Genomic DNA, 20,160 nt, shown 5'->3' with positions numbered 1-20,160 from the left:
TACAGACATACATCATCGAGACTCGGCCCTTTTGACCGGACATTACTAAACAGCCACTAAACTTAACCAAAATTGACCTTAACACTAATATCGACTTTCTATACTCATAATATAGACTCTTAACTCTAACTACACTATCTTTAACACTGCCCCCGTAAAACACCCAAGAAGAAGAAGAAGAAGAAGATCAGACTTCTGATCAGTCCCCTGTCACATCAAGATTAAGTTCGAGTGTCTTCAACAACAACAACAACGTGGTGTGCTGTGGCGGGCCGAGGGTGGAAAGGGTCGCTGCCTCCTGTGTGTGTGTCCTCAACGCTCATCCATACCTGCCAAGCCTCTGAGGGACTCCAGGCGCCACGGGACACAAGGACAAGAGGGCGGCGGAGGAGGTGACCGAGGTGAGGGGAGATCAGACGTGTGCTTTACTCTTGACCTCTTCTTTCTATACTATACGTTTTCTTCCTCTTCTTCATCCTATACTATATGTTTTCTTCATCTTCTTCTTCCTATACTATATGTTTTCTTCTTCCTATACTAAACGTTTTACCGTTTACCGTTGATGAGGTTTCAGGCCCCGGTCCGCCGCCGTAGCAGCGCTCCACAGGGCCGCTAACATTATAACAGTAATATTAGCACCTAAAGTTGTCCTCAATCCTCATATTTGTTAAGTCGTAGGATTTAGTGAATAAGTGAGTCTTCAGCGCTTTCTTGAAGATTGCCAGACTGACACTGTTCTTAACATCCCCGGGTAACTCATTATAGAGCTGCGGGGCACTCTTCTCAAATGCTCTAAAACCCAGTTCCAGGTTGACCCTGGGCTCATAGAGTCTATACCATTCCGTACTGTGTCTCATTGACATGGTGGTGTCCAAATAAAAATCCTGTAGTATATTTCTCAAATATCCAGGTTTACCAAGTCGCGTTGCTTGATAAGTCAAGACACATATTTTGTAGACTATTCGTGCCTTAATGGGTAGCCAATGCAAGTCTATAAGTGCAGGTGTTATTCTCACGTTATTCTCCTGTACTAAACGTTTACTTCCTATACAAATTAAATACAATACGTTTTCTTCCTCTACAAACGTTTCCTTCCTGTACTATACGTTTTCTTCTCCTCCTTCTTCTTATACTATATGTTTTCTTCTTCTATTTCTTCTTAGTTAATCTATCCGGCTAATGTCAAAGAAGGGTCATCCACTTCTTCCAAAGTAAAAATAACATGGCCTTTTTTTTTTTTTTTTTTTTTTTTTGAACACAGTGCAGTAATAAATGACTTCCAGAAAATAGAGGGGGGGGCGGGATCGAGGGGGGCGAATATACCCCCATTAGGTAGGTTACATTAGGTTAAGTTAGGTTAGATATCCCGTCCCAAGGTGCATGACTACATTTTTCGTCACTGAATTGTGGCAGCTACTAATTGTTCCATTCCTGTAGCTTGGTGATGTCTTCTTGTAGGAAATTTGCAGTCAAGGCATAACATAACTGATCATGGCTATTAATTAGTGTTTGTACTACTCAAAGATAAATTGTGTGTGATAAATGTTCAGTGGGTCGGAAATAATCGCTGGATATTTAATTGATACTATAATGAAAATATCAGACATGAAAACTGAACCAATGGATATTTGTGATACTATTCGTGAAAGCATCAACGGTATATCCATCCTTTTTCCAGCTATGTCCGTCTACCACGACGAGATTGAGATTGAAGACTTTGACTACGACGAAGAGACCGAGACCTACCACTACCCCTGTCCCTGCGGCGATCGCTTCGAGATCACCAAGGAGGAACTAGCGGCCGGGGAGGACTGTGCCACGTGTCCCAGCTGCTCGCTCATCGTCAAAGTCATTTATAATATGGTGAGTTTCTGGATGGAGTAATTTTTTTCCTGATTTTGTGTTTATGAGAAAATGAAAAGGTAGTCGCTTGAAAATCTCTCCTCAACTTCTCCCTCATTGTCAAAGTCATTTATAATATGGTGAGTTTCTGGACGGGGTAATTTTTTTCTGCTTTTGGTGTTTATGAGAAAAGGAGAACTCTAGTCACGAGGTACTTAGAGAACTATAACAGATATCTCTCAACCCTTTTCATTGCTCCCTCGTCATCAAAGTCATTCATAATATGGTGAGTTTCTGGACGGGGTGATTTTTTTCCTGCTTTTGTGTTTATGAGAAAATTAAAAAGTAGTCGCTTGATATTAGAACTGCAATGAAAATCTCTCCTCAGCATCTCCCTCATCATCAAAGTCATTTATAATATTGAAGTGTCTGAATGGGGTAACTTATTTTCTGCTTTTGGTTTTATGAGAAAATGAGGCTTTAGTCATGAGATACTTAGAGATCTTATAATGGATACCTCTCAACCCTTTTCATTGCTCCCTCGTCATCAAAGTCATTCATAATATCGTAAGTTTATGGACGGGGTAATTTTTTTTCTGCTTTTCTGTTAATTTTAAAAGAAAAGCTAGTCATGAGATACTTGGAGAATTATAATCAAAATCTCTCCTCAGCTTCTCCCTCATTGTCAGTCATTTATAATATTGCGAGTTTGTGGACGGGGTAATTTTTTTTCTGCTTTTCTGTTAATTTTAAAAGAAAAGCTAGTCATGAGATACTTGGAGAATTATAATCAAAATCTCTCCTCAGCTTCTCCCTCATTGTCAGTCATTTATAATATTGTGAGTTTGTGGACGGGGTAATTTTTTTTCTGCTTTTGTGTTTAAGTGCAAGGAAAAACTAATCATGAGATACCTAAGAGAACTATACTGAAAACCTTCCCATCCTCTTGTATATGTCGTGGTGGCAATTCATAAATAAACTCCTCGACTCTTGTGTAGGAGCAGTGAGTAGCGGGCTTTTTTTTTTTTCATTATTGTTTCCTTTTTTTGCCCTTGAACTGTTTCCTCTACTGTAAAAAAATAATAAAAAAATAAAAACGTCCATGTTATTTCTAATCATTCATTTCAGGAGGACTTTGCCGAGTATGAGGAAGAGCAAGTGACTGCTCCCAAAGAGAAGCAAGTGGCAACCAACTGAAGACTTGTACCCATTACCCTAGTGTACGTCATGTAAGTATCTAAAATGCCTATCAGTCCATCAATCAATAGGGGCATGTAGTGATAAGCGGGCCATTTTTCTCATTATTATTTTTTTGTCCTTAACCCGCCTGCTGCGATTGACACGAATTTGGGTTTCACTGGTAGCCTGGAAACATGTACTCCCAGGTCTTTCTCTGCCTCTGTGGTGGATAGTGGAGTGTTTTCCATGTGGTATTGGTGTGCTGGATATCCCCTCCCAAGGTGCATAACTTTACATTTTCTTCATTGAAATGTAGCAGCCACTTTTTGTTCCATTCCTGTAGCTTGGTGATGTCTTCTTTTAGGAAATCTGCAGTCAGGGGTTAAGCAGCTTCCTTTACTGTAAAAAAGTCTGACCCCAGCTTCTACCCTTATTGTCCTTAGCCTAAGTGAGATTTAAGAGGAAGGGGTCGCAAGGCCTACCCCCAACCAATCCATATATAAGATTAGACAGACTGCTAGCCATGGGTAGGACACAGAACCCATGAGAAGATAGATCCCCAGGCTTATCAATTTAATATGTGTCCCAGTAGGAGGATATTTCAAGTGTTTTGATAATCAGTGGAAAATTATTGAGCATTCATAATATTTACTGACATTACATCAGAACCCATTAACCCGATAGCTGCGGATATCATGTTTCTTAAAGGTTCCTCTAAGTGAATTAATGAGAAAAAAATCATCACTCACGCAAATCATTATATAATATTTACCAAGGCATTTGTGATCAGTTTATGCATCCTCTATTTTTCAGGGGTTATGTCAAGCCACAAATTTGGCCCGTTGCTGCTACTGGGTTAACAGTATGAGGCAGAGGTTTTTTATGTGTGTATTTTTTTATCCTTTCATTCACAGAAGACAAGATGGGTGGGCGAGGACGCGGCCGAGGGAAGGGCTTGAGCCTGGAGCAGCTTGGGGTGCAGAAAGGAGAGACACTGCCAGAGCGAGTCCTTGGGCCCCCCGAGACATACCCGCCTCTCGAGTTCAGACCTGTTCAGCCAACCCAGGAAAAGAGTCTTGCTGAATCGTACATGCTGGTTGTTAAAAAGGAGTTCCGAGAGCACATGCAGAATTCTCAGTTTTACATCCAGCCGGGAGTGAAAAGACCTGACATTGAGAGGTATTCCGACAGGTACCAAGTCTTAGCGAGTCACCGAGGCCAGCTCACCCTGAACTGGTCTTGGTTTCCCAAAGAACTGCATCCCACATCGGTGTCAGCACTAAAGAAAAAGAGAAAGAAAGAGTCGCCGAAAGTTAAAGTCAATTTGAAAAAGGCGCGAACCAAAGATATGAACGTAAGTGAGACTCTGGAAGCACTTGAAAAGAAGGAAGCGTTGACGAATGAGGAGAATGAGGAGGAAGGCGAAGAGGACAATGCAGACAAGGCTGAAGTTGAGACCATGGAGGAGGAGGTGGACGAGGAGCTGGATGAAGGAACGGATTACTTCAACAGCTACTTTGACAATGGGGACAATTACCTTGACGAGGAGGATGATGCCTTGGAGGAAGGGGGAGTGTTTTGATTAAGTTATACGTTGAAGTTTTCTTTTCTGGTTTGATGTTTATGGTTAGGGAGGAGAGTTTAAAGGTGCTGATATTCTTAACCCAGTAGCTGCAGGGATCATGTTTCTTAAAGGCCCCTCTAAGCGAGAAAAATGAGAAAATCATGACTCACGCAAACCATTTCGTAATTTTTATCAGCGCATTTGTGATCAGTTTATGCATCATCTATTTTGGGGGGTTTATATCATGGCAAAAATTTGGCCTGTCGCTGGTACACGGTAAAGCCACAAATTTGGCCCGTCAACTGCTACCCGGTTAAACTTCACTGGCACAGCTGCATAGTGACAAAGGAGGAGGGGGAGTGTTAAGTTTACATATAATTTTTGGTAAAGAAAAGTGTAGATACTGTCACTTGAAAATTTATTAAAAATTCTAAATATTCTCTTACCAACACAACTAAATACATGACTGGCTGCTTGCTGCATTTCTTGGCATCCTGAATACATCTTATATCATCGATGAATGTGGTATACTAAACCAGTAAGCAAGCCTTCAGCCCTTTTTAACCTTGTTACAGATGATATGCATTGGGTTTACTAAGACCATTATTACTTCTATTACTATTCAAAAACAACAAGTATATCTTCCATCTCAAACCATTCATACAATGCTTCGTCACAAATGGAAGCAACGCCAAGTTAGCGTATTGAACATGCTCCCACAAAGTTACTGTATTTTATGCCCTACAGGGTGCACAGGTACTGTCCTTCAACTTGAAATCTGATAAGACCAATGAGATTTGAGTACTTAAAATCTCGGATACATTTTTTGCCAATTTCATTAAGATTAAATTGACTACATGAGCTTGTATCTCCAGTAACATCATCTCCAATGGCATTTCAAAAGAGGAACCTGGGAAAAGTGTGTTCTTCAGCCAAGAGGACGAGGTCTCGGCTGTTACATGTAAAAATACCCACGTGCCTGAACGCCACTGAATATACAAGTGTAGGAATAGAACGACCACATTGTACACCTTACATCAGGACTGCTGTTTATCATGTCCATGCATACCTTGACTTGACAGCAAAACTAGTCTGGTCTTCGGAATAAATGGATGACACTGCTCCCGTACAAAATTAATCTACCTGCAGTAACTCCTCTAAAAATACTTAAGTTTCTAGGCTAACTGGCAGGGTCCATAATGGCATAATTTGTTACACACACTGCGAAAGAGAACGTCAACACTAGCGGCGTGACATGAGGGTTACTTCACTTTATTGGTCAAAGCTCACAGCAGGAAGTATTACTAAATGGGTGTCATGACAGCACGGAGGTTACGGAAGTGGCTATTACTGCACCAACATTAGGACACTGACAGCTGCTGCGTTTTCATGCCTGTGATTCTCTATTTGGATAAACTAGTCCTAGGTTACAAAAGGTCATTTACAATCTATGTACCAAATGTTGTAATTCTGCCAAAATCTGCCAGACATCCTATGAGGTAAACCAGAGGACACCCTGTGACATAAAATACAGTACAGTCGAGTTGGCTCAACCCGTGTGTAAATTAGCCATTGCCAATCTTTCCTCATGTGGCACTGTTAAGGGGAAGGAACGGCAATCTTTTTAATGTTTAGGATTCAAGCAAAACTGGGCATACTGCAAAATCACAACCACACATCAATTATTCTGTTACCACTGGGCTGAGATTGATTGTGGCTGCAGTACCATGTTGTATATCAGAGTAAGGCTGGGTCTCGCTATCCATCACACCTTCACACCAATCATGTTTCACCGAGAAGTCATATAAACAATGCCATGGGTGGAAGCTTCCTCGCATATCCATCTCTGAATCAAAGCAGCTGCATGAGGTTGTGGGTGACGATAAAAGCAGGAAAGGAAGACGGAACCACTTCACTGAACCAACATTGGGGAGAAAAATGGCATGTCCGCCCAACACCATAGAGGAATTGGCATACTCGTAATGACTCCACTGCCACAAGACTGGGAGATAATACAACGAAAATCTATTTTGTATCAATCCAACAGTTTCTAATCCAATATCATTTGACGAGTATATTCCGCTGCTATACATTCTGCTTCAAGTTCCAGTTAAGGCCAAGAAAGAAGTGTAGTTTGGAGTATGTCCAGAGCTACTCATCATTTCAAGATTGGGAAAATGTTATACAAGTGACCTTCCTTTCCCTTCCCTGCAACAGTGATTTACAGAACGAGATTATTTTCAAAGCCAACAGTGATACCCAAGATTCTGTCGACGAACAAGAGCGAACACTTCCTGGTGCATAAGCAAGAATCCTCATAATGGTTTAAGTACCTTGTTATATGTATCAGAATTTAACAAGGAAGAAGGTACTGCAGAGACACCTTGAGGAAATGGGACACTCTAGGCTCATGATATGTTGATTGTTTCCTAGTGTAACCGGTATACTCTTAACGCTACAAAACAAGACGGCAATTTACACTGTACTGCTAAACAACTCATACCTGAAGCATCATGAATCCTTAAACTGTTCATTCCTCATCCCAATGACTACCATATTAAAGAAACTAACGGAATGTGCCTACTGGCTGTCAAATATGAACACAGCACATGAGGTTGGAGTATTAACAGTTTTTTAAGCAAGAGCTGATACTGTAATGACCAAGGCCTGTACGTTGTGTTTGGTACAGACTCTGCAGCTCCAGCACAAGTCAAGTGATGATGGAATGGTTATTTACACGATGATAAACATGACCACTTTCACACGGGGTTTTAATTTCTTAACCTAACTGATGGCAATAGCAACACACAATAACAATAACTTTTTAACAATTGTGCAGACTTTTCAATTTACTTTCACCGTATAAAATAAATGCTATCTGTTACTGACTGAAATTAGGATAAAGAGGCACCCAGTTGCAAGAATTATGAGATTCTTTCTCATGTAAGCTAAAAACTCACGGTAAAAATGCCTGCAACCAACTACCCTGACTAAACAAAAGTGTGGCGGTAGAGTGCGGGGAAGAATTTCAGGCCGCAAGTCTTCAGTGTTTTGTACCTGCATATAAGCAAGTGTGTGTGTGTGTGTGTGTGTGTGTGTGTGTGTACCCAAGTGAAGTAATGTACGGCGATGCTTCCTCTGTACCAATCTGCAAATATCTACATTAAAAAGAGGAACAATTTTCCCCTGCTTACAAAGTTGAGAGGTTGCGCATAAAAGTATGCTATGGGAAGTTTTCTCATGTTTTTGGCAGTAGACATATCTCATATCTCCTATCCTCAATATACATTTTGATATGTGAGTTATGTACATAAAATTTTCAATAAAAATAGACCCTTCTAGGCCACAGCATTACCAAAGCCTATAAATGTTTACAGCTGGAGTGAGCAATGACATTCTAAGGATTGACTAATAATAAATTAAAATCCCTGGATCAAGCTCACACTTCACTTGCAATATGTCAAAAAATGAGTCTGTACATGTGTGTCACTGCCCTGGAAGTTGGAACTGTATTGCTATCACAGGTTATTCACAAATGACTAAATACTGAGTTCATCTCAGTTTATAAAATACAAAGCCTGGTTGAAATCTCCTTATCACTGCTAAGGGAAGACACCCATGATATGCTGATGGGAATCAACATATTGTCACTTAACTTTTGGCTTTTAATGTCTAATAAAAGATAAGGAGAGTGCTGTGTTAGTAGTTTTTCAGTCTAATTCATATAAATATAGAAAGCACTTGAAACAACTTTGACATTCCACAGTTCACAGAACTCATAAGTAATGCATGAAAGTATCCTTCTCAGTGTCGCGGCACTGAACGTTTAGTAGTTGCGTCTACAAACAATCACATACACCACTTGTATGCAAACATAACAAATATTTATGCTCAAATGCCAACAAGCTGCGTCCCCACAGCTTACTCAACAGCGAACCCGCAAGTTTCCTCCACAGCCTGAGTCAGCTTCTCCAGCATCTTGCTATATGACTCGTAGGGGGGAAGGTCGATGCGATTGAAGCAAGTGTGTGCTTTAGGTAGATTTTCTGAAATGACAATGGCACATAAATATCAAATCACAGTTAAAACAGAGGTTGCAGTGCTATGCCACACACAGAAGCTATAACACAATGAACCCTATTAAAAAAAGAACATGTGAGTACCTGTTGGAGCATCTATCTGGTGAATAGTGAACAGCCTTGGCCCAGCAGCACCGGTGGACCCTTGCAAGGCTTTGAAGCCCTGAAGAGGAACCCGCGAGGAACCTGTCACAAACTGCAGCAGCCGTGCCCTCATTTCTTCCGTGTAGGAGTCAACGATCTGCCAAAACCAGCCGACGACTGGTGTCTCCGGGGTGCAGTGCTACCAGGAGTGGGGGGAAAGTGAGCTGCCATGCTTCACATATCAGTGCATGCAAATACCTCTTGATGCCCTACTCATCTGACAATTGTTTGAAAGTAATCATAAAAATATAAAAGAAGGTACCTCAAGGTTCTATTTTTCCCCTTTATTTTACACTTTCATAGCTTTCCTTATGATATAATACTCACCTTAAGTCTTGTGTTTGCTTTCCAGTCATCAATGTCTATCTTCCCTAAGCCACCAATGATCAGTTCCAGTTCTCTTTCATCAAAAGGCTTCAGTAAGTGTTGAGGGACCACTTCTGTAAAACCTTTCTGGAGAGCAGCAAATTGCTGTTCTATACCCTGGAAAGCAAAAGGTTCATTCAGATGCATTTTTAACCACTTATTTACTTATTATAGTGTTTGATAGGATCACCCTTTGACTGGTTACAAATTAATACAAGTACAATGTGTTTGTGATACCTCCTAAGATGTTATTTATTCAGTGCACCATGAAAAAATTGTCTCTGTACCAACCTGCATAAACCTGTAATTGACGTAGAGCTTGACGTACTCCTTCTTGTTCTCCTCTGTCACCATGATGTTGCTGCCGCCGGGCTTCAGCTCCCTCATCTGCAGGACGCCAAAGCTCTCGTGCTCAACAGTGAATGCGTTGTCAATGATGTCTGTGATGTCATTTTCCCTAGGATGGAAACATGTATTTAGACGTTTATGCAAGGCATGTCTGTTACCTTAAACTAATAAAAATTTATTTTACTACAAGTACTTTATGGAAAATTAAGTTTCCAGAGGTTATCTTATATTACCTGGTACCGAATTTCAAACCCAAGATGAACCATATATTTTTTACTCACAACATCCAGTTGAGGGAGCGGTGCAGGTGAGGGTCCACAGCCTCAATGTCGTCCAGGATGATGAGCTTGTTGAGCAGCATCTTGTAGAAGGGCATGGAGAAGCCCCCGTCAATGTAATGGCCGTGGAAGATTGCCATTCCAATGACTCGGCCCACAAAGTGGAAGTAGGACAAATGTTCCTGGAAGAAAGACAACATGTTAGTCACCACACTCATCACCATCACCCTTGCCTGCCTCCCTGTTTTCCTCACACACACGGCAGAGATGACAAGCCTCAAGAAACAATGTCTGTCTCAATGACCATGCTAAGCTTTCTCACACCCTCTCACCCAGCACCTTTTTTTATTATTTACAAGGGCAGCAGCTCAAGGGCAACAAACAAAAAGGCCTGATGCTAGATGCCGCTCCAACAAAAGCAAACAAAACAGGAGGTGAAAAGAGAGGCCAATTTTGGGTGGAGAAGTGCCTTGATACCCTTCGAGGAATGGCTATGGTCATTTATATGTTGTTCATGCCTAAATTTTGAGGAACGGAAAAATAAATCACTCTAAAAACAAATGAAAACAAAGTATGAGGCCAAAAGAGAGGTCAAATTTGGGTGGAGATGTTTTAATACTCTCCTAAATTGTCCTAAGATTGGCTATGGTCATTATAATATGGTTCATGCCTAAATTTTGAGGAACGGAAAAATAAATCACTAAAAACAAATGAAAACAAAGCATGAGGCCAAAAGAGAGGTCAAATTTGGGTGGAGGTGTTTTAATACTCTCCCAAATTGTCCTAAGATTGGCTATGGTCATTACAATATGGTTCATGCCTAAATTTTGAGGAACGGAAAAATAAATCATTCTACAAACTTACTGGGTTGATGCTGGAGTCTGGGTTGATCTGCAGTGTGTAGATGTCATCCCTGGAGTACTGGAATAGGCCGTAGTAGGGGTTGAGCATTTCATGGGACAGGAGGTAGAGCCACTCTCGTGCCACACCTCCGTAGTCCAGTCCCTCCTCTCCTTTAAACTTAACCATCAGCCTCTTCCGAAGGTCCTTTGGTCGCATCTTCATGATTTGTCTGTACGACTCCTCAAACACTTCTCCTCGTGGAATGTCCAGCCGGCAGTGTCCACTCTGGGGCTGGAGGCACTGCAGCTCGGCCCGCAGCACCTTCATCTTAGCAACTAAATCACGTTTGTATTTGGGCAGACAGTCACTATCCATCTCTATCACAGCTGGCTCCTTGGGTCCAGGAGTATTATTGCTGGTGCTGATCTGCAGGTTGGTGCTGTTGTTCTGCAGCACCACGGTATTGCTGCTGCTCACGCTGGTGGTCGTGACGCCGCTGCGCTCGCTGCTCACGCTGACGCTATTATTAATGCTACTAGTAGGCACAGAAGTGGGGCTAACGGGAGTACTATTAACGACAGAGTTATTAGTATCTTCATTATTAGGCACATTGTTTGATATAGTCACTCCTGAGGTGTTGGCCTCAGGGGATGGACCTCGGCTACGGGAAGTACTGCTTCGTCTGCTGTTGCTGGAGGTTCGGTTACTCCTCGTGGTGTTGGAAATACTGTTGGTTGGCACGGGACTCTCATTGCTCGTAATAGATCTTGGGTCACTGCTGCCGCCAGTCTCTATTACACTTGTCCGATTTCCTTCATTTCTAGACCTGCAGAACAAACAACAAAACTTAAGGAGGAACAGTGATTAGCAGGCTTCTTTTTGTCCCTATTTTTTATGCCCATGGGATACTTCCTTTACTGTAAAAGAAAAAAATAATAAACTTCCAAACTGACCTGAGAATGTTACTGAGGATGAGACTGTCCGAGAGCCTTGGGTCGGTGAACTGCGTGGTGCGGTTGATGTGGTCCAGGTAGTATGGCCGTCCACTGGGGGTGTGTCTCAGCTCCCACCCACTCGGAAGGGGACCCAGATCATCGATGTTGACATTCCCGAGATCCCGGGGCACTCTGGGGTCGTGCCACGTGGAGGTTCCGGTGTGAATGTTGTAGTAGTAGACTTGTCCTTGCTGGGTGGTGCGCATTTCTGAGGAGCAACAATAACGACCTGATTAGTGGTGTGTTTCTAAGCTTCATTATTATTATTGAAAGAGGAGAGATGGTAGTAGGAGTCGGGGATAGGACCAGGAGCAGGAGATGGTAAGGGTCGGGGGTAGAACTTTGACCAGGAGGAGAAGCTAGTGTTGGATCAGGCAGAAGAGGAGGCAAAAGAAATAGAGGCAGAGAACTGTGTTGCCGAGCTTCAGAGTTGAGGATAATGGTTAAGGTTCTTTGCTGATGTCTAATTTGCTTATGTGCTTATGCTTATGGGTCTCTGGGCAGTATTGCAAGTCGAATCTGAGAAGTTACGGGTCTCTACAAAGGTCGGTTTAGGGGCCTTATTACAAGTTCAATCCGAGAAGTTTCAGGTCCCTACAGAGTTCGGAATGAATAACTCTTAGATTCGACTTGTAATATGGCCCCTAAACCAACCTTTGTATGGACCCGAAACTTCTCCGATTCGACTTGTAATATGGCCCACTGTGGCAGTCAGGAAAATATAGATAACACTCGAAAACCCACAAAGCTTTTCATGTGAGCATTTTATTGGAAAGGGAAAGTAAAACAATAAAGAAATAAAATGAAAGCCTGCCAAGTGCTGCCCCTATATAAAAGAAACACTGAATTGGGTAGCCAGAAAAGAGGGTCAATTTCAGATAGAGTTCAAGTCACAGGCAGGAGGAAAGATGAGGTGGAAAGATGAAATTAAAGAGTCCCTCCCAGAGAAAATTGGCAAATATGAGGGTAATATTTTATTCTACAGTAGACTAATTTTGCTTGATGGCTACGATGAACCCTCTGCAAGACCACCACCAAGTCCTGTACTAACCAATGCCATAAGGGAAAATAAGGACGTCAAGCAAAAATAATAATAAGAAGAAAAAGGTCTGTCTTGCAGTGGAATAATTTTGGGTGATGGTTATGATGAGATCTCCGCAAGACCACCAACAAGTGTCCCATACTAACCAAAGCCTTCCGGGAGGTCTGGCGGCTGGTGGAGCTGGTTGCGTGAGAGGTAGTGGCGGTGGCGGGCAGAACGTCTGCGTACGGAGCTTGGGTTCTGCCGGGCTTCATTGCCGCCATCCCGCTGACTGACACGCTCCACGCTCTCCGCCCTACTCCTCCGGTGCTCTCGGTCTCGTGTGTCTCTGTGGCGGTCAGGGAAATGTAGATAAAACTCAAAAGCCCACAAAAACTCTTCATGTGAGCATTTTATTGGAAAGGAAGGATAAAAACTTGCCCAAAAGGGAAGTTAATTTCAGGGGTGGTCAAAAGAGATGTCATTTTCAAGGATACTAAAACGATGTCACTTTCAGGGGTAACCAAAAGAGATGTTATTTTCAGGGGTGGTCTAGAGAGGTCAATTTCTGGGGTAACCAAAAGAGAGGTCATTTTCAGGGGTAGCAAAATGAGAGGTCAACTTCAGGGGTGGCATTTTCAGGGGTAGCCAAAAGAGAGATCATTTTCAGGGGTAGCCAAAAGAGATGCTATTTTCAGGGGGAGTCTAGAGAGAGGTCATTTTCAGGGGTAGTAAAATGAGAGGTCAATTTCGGAGGTGGTCTAGAGAGGTCAATTTAACCTCTTCAGTACCATGACGCAGTATATGAGTCATTTCATCTCTCGAACCATATCCCAGAGACGCTGTATGTGCGTCATGGTCATTGGACTATTCTACGTAGTCTGTAAAACCAGGATAGGGCATGGAGGTTATGTTTTGTCTGCTTGTATTGAAGGGGTTAAGGGGTGGCCAAAAGAGAGGTCAATTTCAGGGGTAACCAAAAGAGAAAATACTGCATTAGCATCCTCACCGTCTGATTGGCGTTCCTTCTGGCGGCGGGGGCACGTCTGAGCTTGTGTTGGGGTTGCTGAGTACAATGTTCCCTCCAACGGGTGACGAGTTGGAGGTTGTACTTGCCGGGACTGAGTTGGAGCATGTGGAATGTCTGCTTGGAGAGCCCAGAGCGCTTGTATCACCCGGCCTGTAACACGCGGCACTGTGTCGTGAGGGCTTGGTGGGGTCACACTTGGAGGAGGGGGAGGGTCCAGTGCAGGGAGAACCGGAGGATGTGTATGGAGGGCACGCCTCACCACATGTAATTTTTGGGGGCTGTGCACATGATGGTGTGTGCGAGTGAGAGTGATGGTGAGAGCAAGGCTTATGGCATCCAACAGAGCTAGACGGAGCAGAGGAAGTGGAAGGCTGGGAATGACTAGAACATCTTGTGCAGCCAGAAGCAGCTGAGGATGAGGGGCATGCTTGACCACAACCTCTGGCGCAGGAGTGAGAGGCAGAGGAGGAAGAGGAACAGGAGGAGGAGGAAGGGCAGCCTGAGCATGAGGGGGAATTGGAGGCACTGGGAGCAACACAGGAGAAGACAGACGAGAGGAAGACATAGATGGCACATGGACACGTGTACGTCTTGTCGGGCCGCCTGCGCTCCACTCTGCAATGAGCCAATCGGGAGGACCAGTCACTTCTGCCTCTCGTCAAGCTACTTAACTCTGGGGCACTTATTTACGTTAGCCTGAGCCTTTGGTTTACAGAACTGTGCCGGCTTTAGGTCAAAGCATTATGTTGAAGCTATTACTTAACTGGTATAATTAAAGGTTATATTAAATGTCTTCAACTACCAAATGATGTTAATGGAAAATTTACATTGCTGAACTTCAGTCAGAATTATAGTATTTTGTTGCATGTATTACAGTCCAAAATCAAGTTGTTAATTAATATTGTAATGGAGTATATATATATATATATATATCTATATATATATATATATATATATATATATATATATATATATATATATATATATAGATATATATATATATATATATATATATATATATATATATATATATATATATATATACTTCCCAGGATAAACCATAATATCAGACAGAGGTGATGGGAACATAACTGTGATGAGTCAAAACAAACTACAGCACACGACACACAAGCTACTCCCCCTCGTGTATCCATGTACCATGGGCTAGAACAAAGGACACAAACTAAAGGAAGCAGAACCAAAGGCAAGCTGGTACAAACAAAAGAAAATAGGAGAAGAAAATCTGATCAGCTTTGCCTTGGGGTGTTGCAGGTCGGGGCTACTGGTGACGGACGGAAGGAAACACATGGAGCTACAGGCTGGGCAGCGTCCAGGGGTTGGGACGGCACAGTGAGGCGGTCACGTCTCTACGCCGCCTGCTGCTCATGACACCAAGAAGGGAGCAGTGAAGCTTAAACTTATAACTGAAGCCAGCGAGGAAACTGGTCCAAAATTATCCTTACTGAACGGTAAAATACTTGATTTAAAGCTGAATTTGGAAAGTTGTACAGTAACAACTAGTGGGCGTGGTAGGAGACACAGAGTAGTGACGCGTGCTTCAGCATCCTTGTCAGACTCACACAGCGGCAGACATAATGCACCTTTTTAATTTTCAACAGGATGAAACAATGCTGTTCAAGTAATAACATATCTGTCAAGTGGTGGACAATCACATATCATGATGAAATATTAAAACCCCATTGGACTAATGGAATTTAAATTAATCTTACTGGACAGAATTGGATTGACTAATATGAGTGATATACAAGACTCTTGAACAGATGCTAGCATCCAAAAGTAAGTATTTTTTGTGCTTCAGTCTGCTGACAGCGAACCTCTGCAACAGATATATCTACACTTAAAATGTGGGGAAAGAAATGAGGCAACTGTCTTAATTCCTATGAGTGACGAGCCTTTAAGATGAGGTTATGAGAGAGGGTCATTAACACCTTCAGGTAGCATGCACCACCACCACCCATGAACAAAGTACCTGCAGGCCCATGATTTCCTTCTGTAAGACTGTAATGCAAATAAAACCCACTGGCCTGCAGCAGCAAGCAGCACAAGCAGTTTTTCTTTTTACAAAAGTCATTCAGCTGAAAGGAAATAATTACTACAACATAACAGAGAAAAGCAAGCAGTAAATGGAGCATGCATGTTGTGAGGCTAAAATAAAACTGAAAGGCAATGGAACATAATAAAATCTAAATAAAAATGTAACAGCACATCTTGGTTCTCCCCGTGCTGGCTCAGAGTGGCGCCAAACAACGTCCCGAGAGGAATCAACACCCTTCCCTTCCTATGACTGAGTGGGTGCTGGTGAGGCAGACCCCAGCCAGCACACGAAGCTGATCCAACGCTTCCCACACTGGTGGAAGGTTGGCTTAAATGAAATTACCATATTATATGAAAGCAAAGTTGCCAAGCACCACCCTGAAGCAGCACAGCCTTTAAAAACTTGATGGAATTCACTCAGAACCTCACCTCAGGAAGATGAAATTCTGTGATAAAGCAAAGCCTCTAACTTGGTCTTATAAAAAAATAATCTGTTGTAGCCTGAGTCAAAATTAAATGGATCAGTGAAAAATAACTTAGCTGCTTTAAGCAATGAACCAAGGAGAAGCAGACTTGTGAAGCAAATAAATGTTGATATCAATGCAAGATGTCCACACACACACACACACACACACACACACACACACACACACACACACACATACAAACACACACACACACACAAAGAAAACATAACTAATAATCTCCAGGAAGCATGACAACAGAAATGAAGATAAATAAAAAAAAAAAGGGTTTGACCTTAAAAGAACGTACACAAAAAAAATGAAAGCTCAGAATATGAAGCTTTCACAGGATGTTACAAAACCAAAACAAACAAAGCAAACACATCAGCCTTCTTCTGTGTTGCAAAGTGGATGGATGAGTCTATGGATGATGAGAAGCAAGTGGTCAGACCCTCTTCCCAGCATGTGTGTGGATGACAAGACCTACTGAGCTACTGACAACACTTGGCAAAAAACATTCACTTCTTCTGTGTTGCAAAGTGGATGGATGAGTCTATGGATGATGAGAAGCAAGTGGTCAGACCCTCCCTTGCATGTGTGTGGATGACAAGACCTACTGAGCTACTGTCAACACTTGGTAACAAAAAACATTCACTTCTTCTGTGTTGCAAAGTGGATGGATGAGTCTATGGATGATTAGAAGCAAGTGGTCAGACCCTCCCTTGCATGTGTGTGGATGACAAGACCTGTTGAGCTACTGACAACACTTGGCAATGAACATTCACTTCTATATAAAACTATCTAACTTTCAATACTAACTTTCAATACCCATAATGAAAAATAACACCACGGATACATCTTAGGTCTAACTGGATGAATGGTAACACTGATCACTCTACTCTTCTCTTCTCCAGGATGAACTAAACGGATTGTATGACTAGGCGGGGAAATGGCAGATGAAGTTCAATGTCGGGAAGTGCAGTATTCTGAGTGTAGGTAGGAACAACCCCTCACATAACTATTGCTTCTTATGTTCTTATGACTGACTGGAGGGTAATTTAGTTCACTCACAATAGTTTCTGAAAAGGACATAGGAGGAAGGAAGCCATGTAACTGTGAACTGTTAAGAGAAGTAAGTCACGGTTAGGTTCAGCAGGCAGTGTAATTTCTAGTGTTTCAGGGGTTAGTCTGTGTGTTAAGATCCGGAGCGGAGGGGAAAGCTTCTGGTGTTGCCCCTGAGGCGAAGGAGTTTCTACCTGACACTGATTGATTATTGGAGCGTTTGGTCTTGGCGCCGCAACTGCAAAGTCATGTGGCGCCTTCTACCTGACATGACTGATGACAAAAGTTAAACCAATAGGAATAGAATTTTGTAATGCAGTCCTCTAACATACTTCTAAAATGGCACACGAGCAAAAGTTTGAGTATTCTGTGTTTAAAAGTGATTGAGTCTAGTATAATGACCAATGACACAACCATTAATAATTTTGAAGCTAAACCGACATGCATAGAATTTTGTAGTGTAGCCGTTAAACCTCCCATGAGCAAAAGTTTGAGTATTCTGGGTTTAAAAGTGATTGACGTTCTGATATAACGACCGGTGACACAACCATTAATAATTTTGAAGCTTAACCGATATGCATAGAATTTTGCGGTGCAGCCATTAAACCTCCCATGAACCAAAGTCTGAGTATTCTGGGTTTAAAAGTGATTGAGGGTCTAATATAATGACCAATGACAACACCATTAATAATTTTGAAGTTAAACTGATATGCATAAAATTTTGTACTAATGCAGTTGTCGAGCATCCCTTCAACACACTTTTAACATTATCCACATGAGCCAACGCTTGAGTCTCTGTGTTCAACTGACTGATATTCTTTTTTTTAAGGTAAAGGAGGCAGCTCAAGGGGCAAATAATATATAACTACAAAAAATCCCACTAATCACAGATCCTAGAAAGATAATAGAAATGAGTGGCTACAAGAGAGGTCAATTTCGGGTGAAGCGGAGCCTTGACACTCCCCTCTCGATAGAAGTAAAGTCGTAGGATGATCTAATGCCTTTACAAAACACACAAACCTCCACTAAGAAACTGAGTTAAAAGGTCTCACACACACACACACTCAAACACACACAAGCAAGGTATAGTGTTTAGAGGTTAGGCAGGTTGAGAGGCAAGGAGTAGGGAAGGGAAGGAGTACATACGAGATGTGCGCTGGTAGTGTGGGTCGCTCCCAGGTGGTGGTGCGGTCGTGGTGATTGACGTAGTAGAGGCGACCTGTGGTGGTTCTCCGCTCCTCCCAACCCTGGAAGATGAGAAGCGAGACAAGGAGTTAGAGGAAAGACGGGAACTACAGGAAATAATGTGTTTCAAGTTGTGTTATGCTTTGTGATTTGCAATTCTACTTCTGCATTAGATAATATTACCGGCCTCTTTTTTTTTTTACAGTAGAGGAAACAGTTCAAGGGCAACAAAAAGGAAACAATAATGAAAAAAAGCCCACTACTCACTGCTCCTACAAAAGAGTCAAAGTAAGTTGGAAAGTTTCGTTTAGTCGGCGCAACATCTGTGGTCATATGCCGGAGAGAGACAGAACGGGAAGGAATTATAGGAGAAGGGAACAGACCCCAGGAGACGGGACACAACCCCCGATTAATACCTGGTACTCATTCACTGCTGGGTGGACAGGGGCGTAGGGTATCGGAAAAGCCGCCCAAATTTTTCCACTCCGCCCGGGAATCGAACCCGGGCTCTCTTGGTTGTGAGCCGAGTGTGCTAACCACTGCACCACACAAAAGAGTCAAGAGGAGTGGCCGAAAGATAGGTCAATTTCGGGAGGAGAGGTGTCCTGATTTACTATACTATCTTGCAGACTACTCATGTTCTCATTTCCTTACTCTCTGGTTTACACTGAGAGGCTCACCCTGATGACAACTTAAACTCTCTGACAAAATAACCTAAACTGCATTGCCATCCACCCAACATTAGGAAAAATATACCACTGTTTACTCCTTTGTGTCTGTCCAATCACTTTGACAGTCCGGGGGGTAGAAAAACAGGTTGAGAAATGGTGTCAGAAATAGAGGAATTGAGCAAGGTAGAGGTGGATCATAGCAAGCCCAACCCCAAGAATAGATGGACTATGGTCAGTATTATAAGACACTCGCTTCTCACATCATCTATTACTAAAGGTCAAAGAGGGGGTCAGTCGGGTTCTAATGAGTGTTTTTTCAGGTTCATGGTACAGAAGAAGGGTCATAAAACTACTCCTGGAAATGCCCACAACCCCTACGAGTCTTGTCAAATAGGTGCTCTTGGGCGACGAAATGCTATGTATGAAGTAGTAGTATTTCGGGGTCACATCTTACCTCCGGCAGGTCGTCAGGAGAGGAGAGGTTCCCTAATGTGTCGACTACTGCATTGTGAGAGCCTGTGCCTCGGCCGTCCCGGGACATGAGGGACACCACGATCTGTCCTCGCACGGGCTCACTGTCATCGTGGCCAACGCGCGTCAGGTCAAGTCGCTGGTCTGGGGATGGGAAGAGTTGAGTTAGGTTAGTTTAATCCTCACCTTCATTTCACCACTTCATTTTCTCCGTTCTTTCATTCTCATTTTCCATCATTCTTTCACTTTCCCTCATCCTCATTTCATCTGCATTCTTTCATTCTCTCATTCTTCACCACTATATCCTCGCACTCTTATTCTTTCTCATTCTTTCATTCTCATCCTCCATCATTCTCTCACTTTCCCTCATTCTCATTTCATCTGCATTCTTTCATTCTCTCATTCTTAACTTTATCCCCTCTCTCTTATTCTTTCTCATTCTTTCATTCTCATCCTCCATCATTCTCTCACTTTCCCTCATTCTTATTTTATCTGCATTCTTTCATTCTCTCATTCTCCACCACTTTATCCTCTCATTCTTTCATTCTCATCCTCCATCATTC

The 20,160-nt window shown here is 42.5% G+C and overlaps 2 protein-coding genes across 4 annotated transcripts in view; one reads left to right on the top strand and one right to left on the bottom strand.

Annotated features, from left to right (window-relative positions):
- Positions 1-214: 214 nt before the first annotated feature.
- On the top strand, positions 215-7,347 carry LOC126989549 (diphthamide biosynthesis protein 3-like). Of its 3 annotated transcripts, XM_050848121.1 has the most exons (4): positions 215-401; positions 1,679-1,863; positions 2,971-3,071; positions 3,936-4,084. In XM_050848121.1, exons 2-3 carry the CDS (start codon positions 1,681-1,683, stop codon positions 3,037-3,039), a joined length of 252 nt encoding a protein of 83 aa, XP_050704078.1. In that variant the 5' UTR covers positions 215-401; positions 1,679-1,680; the 3' UTR covers positions 3,040-3,071; positions 3,936-4,084. The 3 variants fall into 3 exon arrangements, with proteins under 3 accessions (XP_050704078.1, XP_050704077.1, XP_050704076.1); XM_050848120.1 differs by lacking the exon at positions 215-401 and having other exon boundaries at positions 1,816-1,863; positions 3,936-7,347; XM_050848119.1 differs by lacking the exons at positions 215-401; positions 1,679-1,863 and adding an exon at positions 1,951-1,982 and having other exon boundaries at positions 3,936-7,347.
- The window catches only part of LOC126989553 (E3 ubiquitin-protein ligase SMURF1-like), a 65,091-nt gene continuing 49,917 nt past the window's right edge, over positions 4,987-20,160 (bottom strand). Inside the window, exons 5-15 of the mRNA XM_050848127.1 lie at positions 19,581-19,741; positions 18,417-18,517; positions 13,669-14,304; positions 12,827-13,008; positions 11,597-11,846; positions 10,665-11,469; positions 9,804-9,982; positions 9,466-9,631; positions 9,136-9,291; positions 8,749-8,947; positions 4,987-8,631 (exon numbers count right to left, since the gene is read on the bottom strand). Of these exons, the coding sequence (XP_050704084.1) occupies positions 8,507-8,631; positions 8,749-8,947; positions 9,136-9,291; positions 9,466-9,631; positions 9,804-9,982; positions 10,665-11,469; positions 11,597-11,846; positions 12,827-13,008; positions 13,669-14,304; positions 18,417-18,517; positions 19,581-19,741 (2,960 nt within the window). The 3' untranslated portion in view covers positions 4,987-8,506. The remainder of the gene's footprint in view (positions 8,632-8,748; positions 8,948-9,135; positions 9,292-9,465; positions 9,632-9,803; positions 9,983-10,664; positions 11,470-11,596; positions 11,847-12,826; positions 13,009-13,668; positions 14,305-18,416; positions 18,518-19,580; positions 19,742-20,160) is intronic.

Source organism: Eriocheir sinensis, unplaced genomic scaffold (assembly GCF_024679095.1).
Source record: "Eriocheir sinensis breed Jianghai 21 unplaced genomic scaffold, ASM2467909v1 Scaffold121, whole genome shotgun sequence".
NCBI classification, from domain to species: domain Eukaryota; kingdom Metazoa; phylum Arthropoda; class Malacostraca; order Decapoda; family Varunidae; genus Eriocheir; species Eriocheir sinensis.
The sequence above is the reverse complement of the archived record's forward strand: the minus strand, read 5'-3'. Positions and strand labels throughout refer to the sequence as shown.

Coding starts and splice junctions, on each gene's coding strand:
- LOC126989549 (XM_050848120.1), top strand. CDS start 3,944: ATGGGTGGGCGAGGACGCGGCCGAGGGAAGGGCTTGAGCCTGGAGCAG.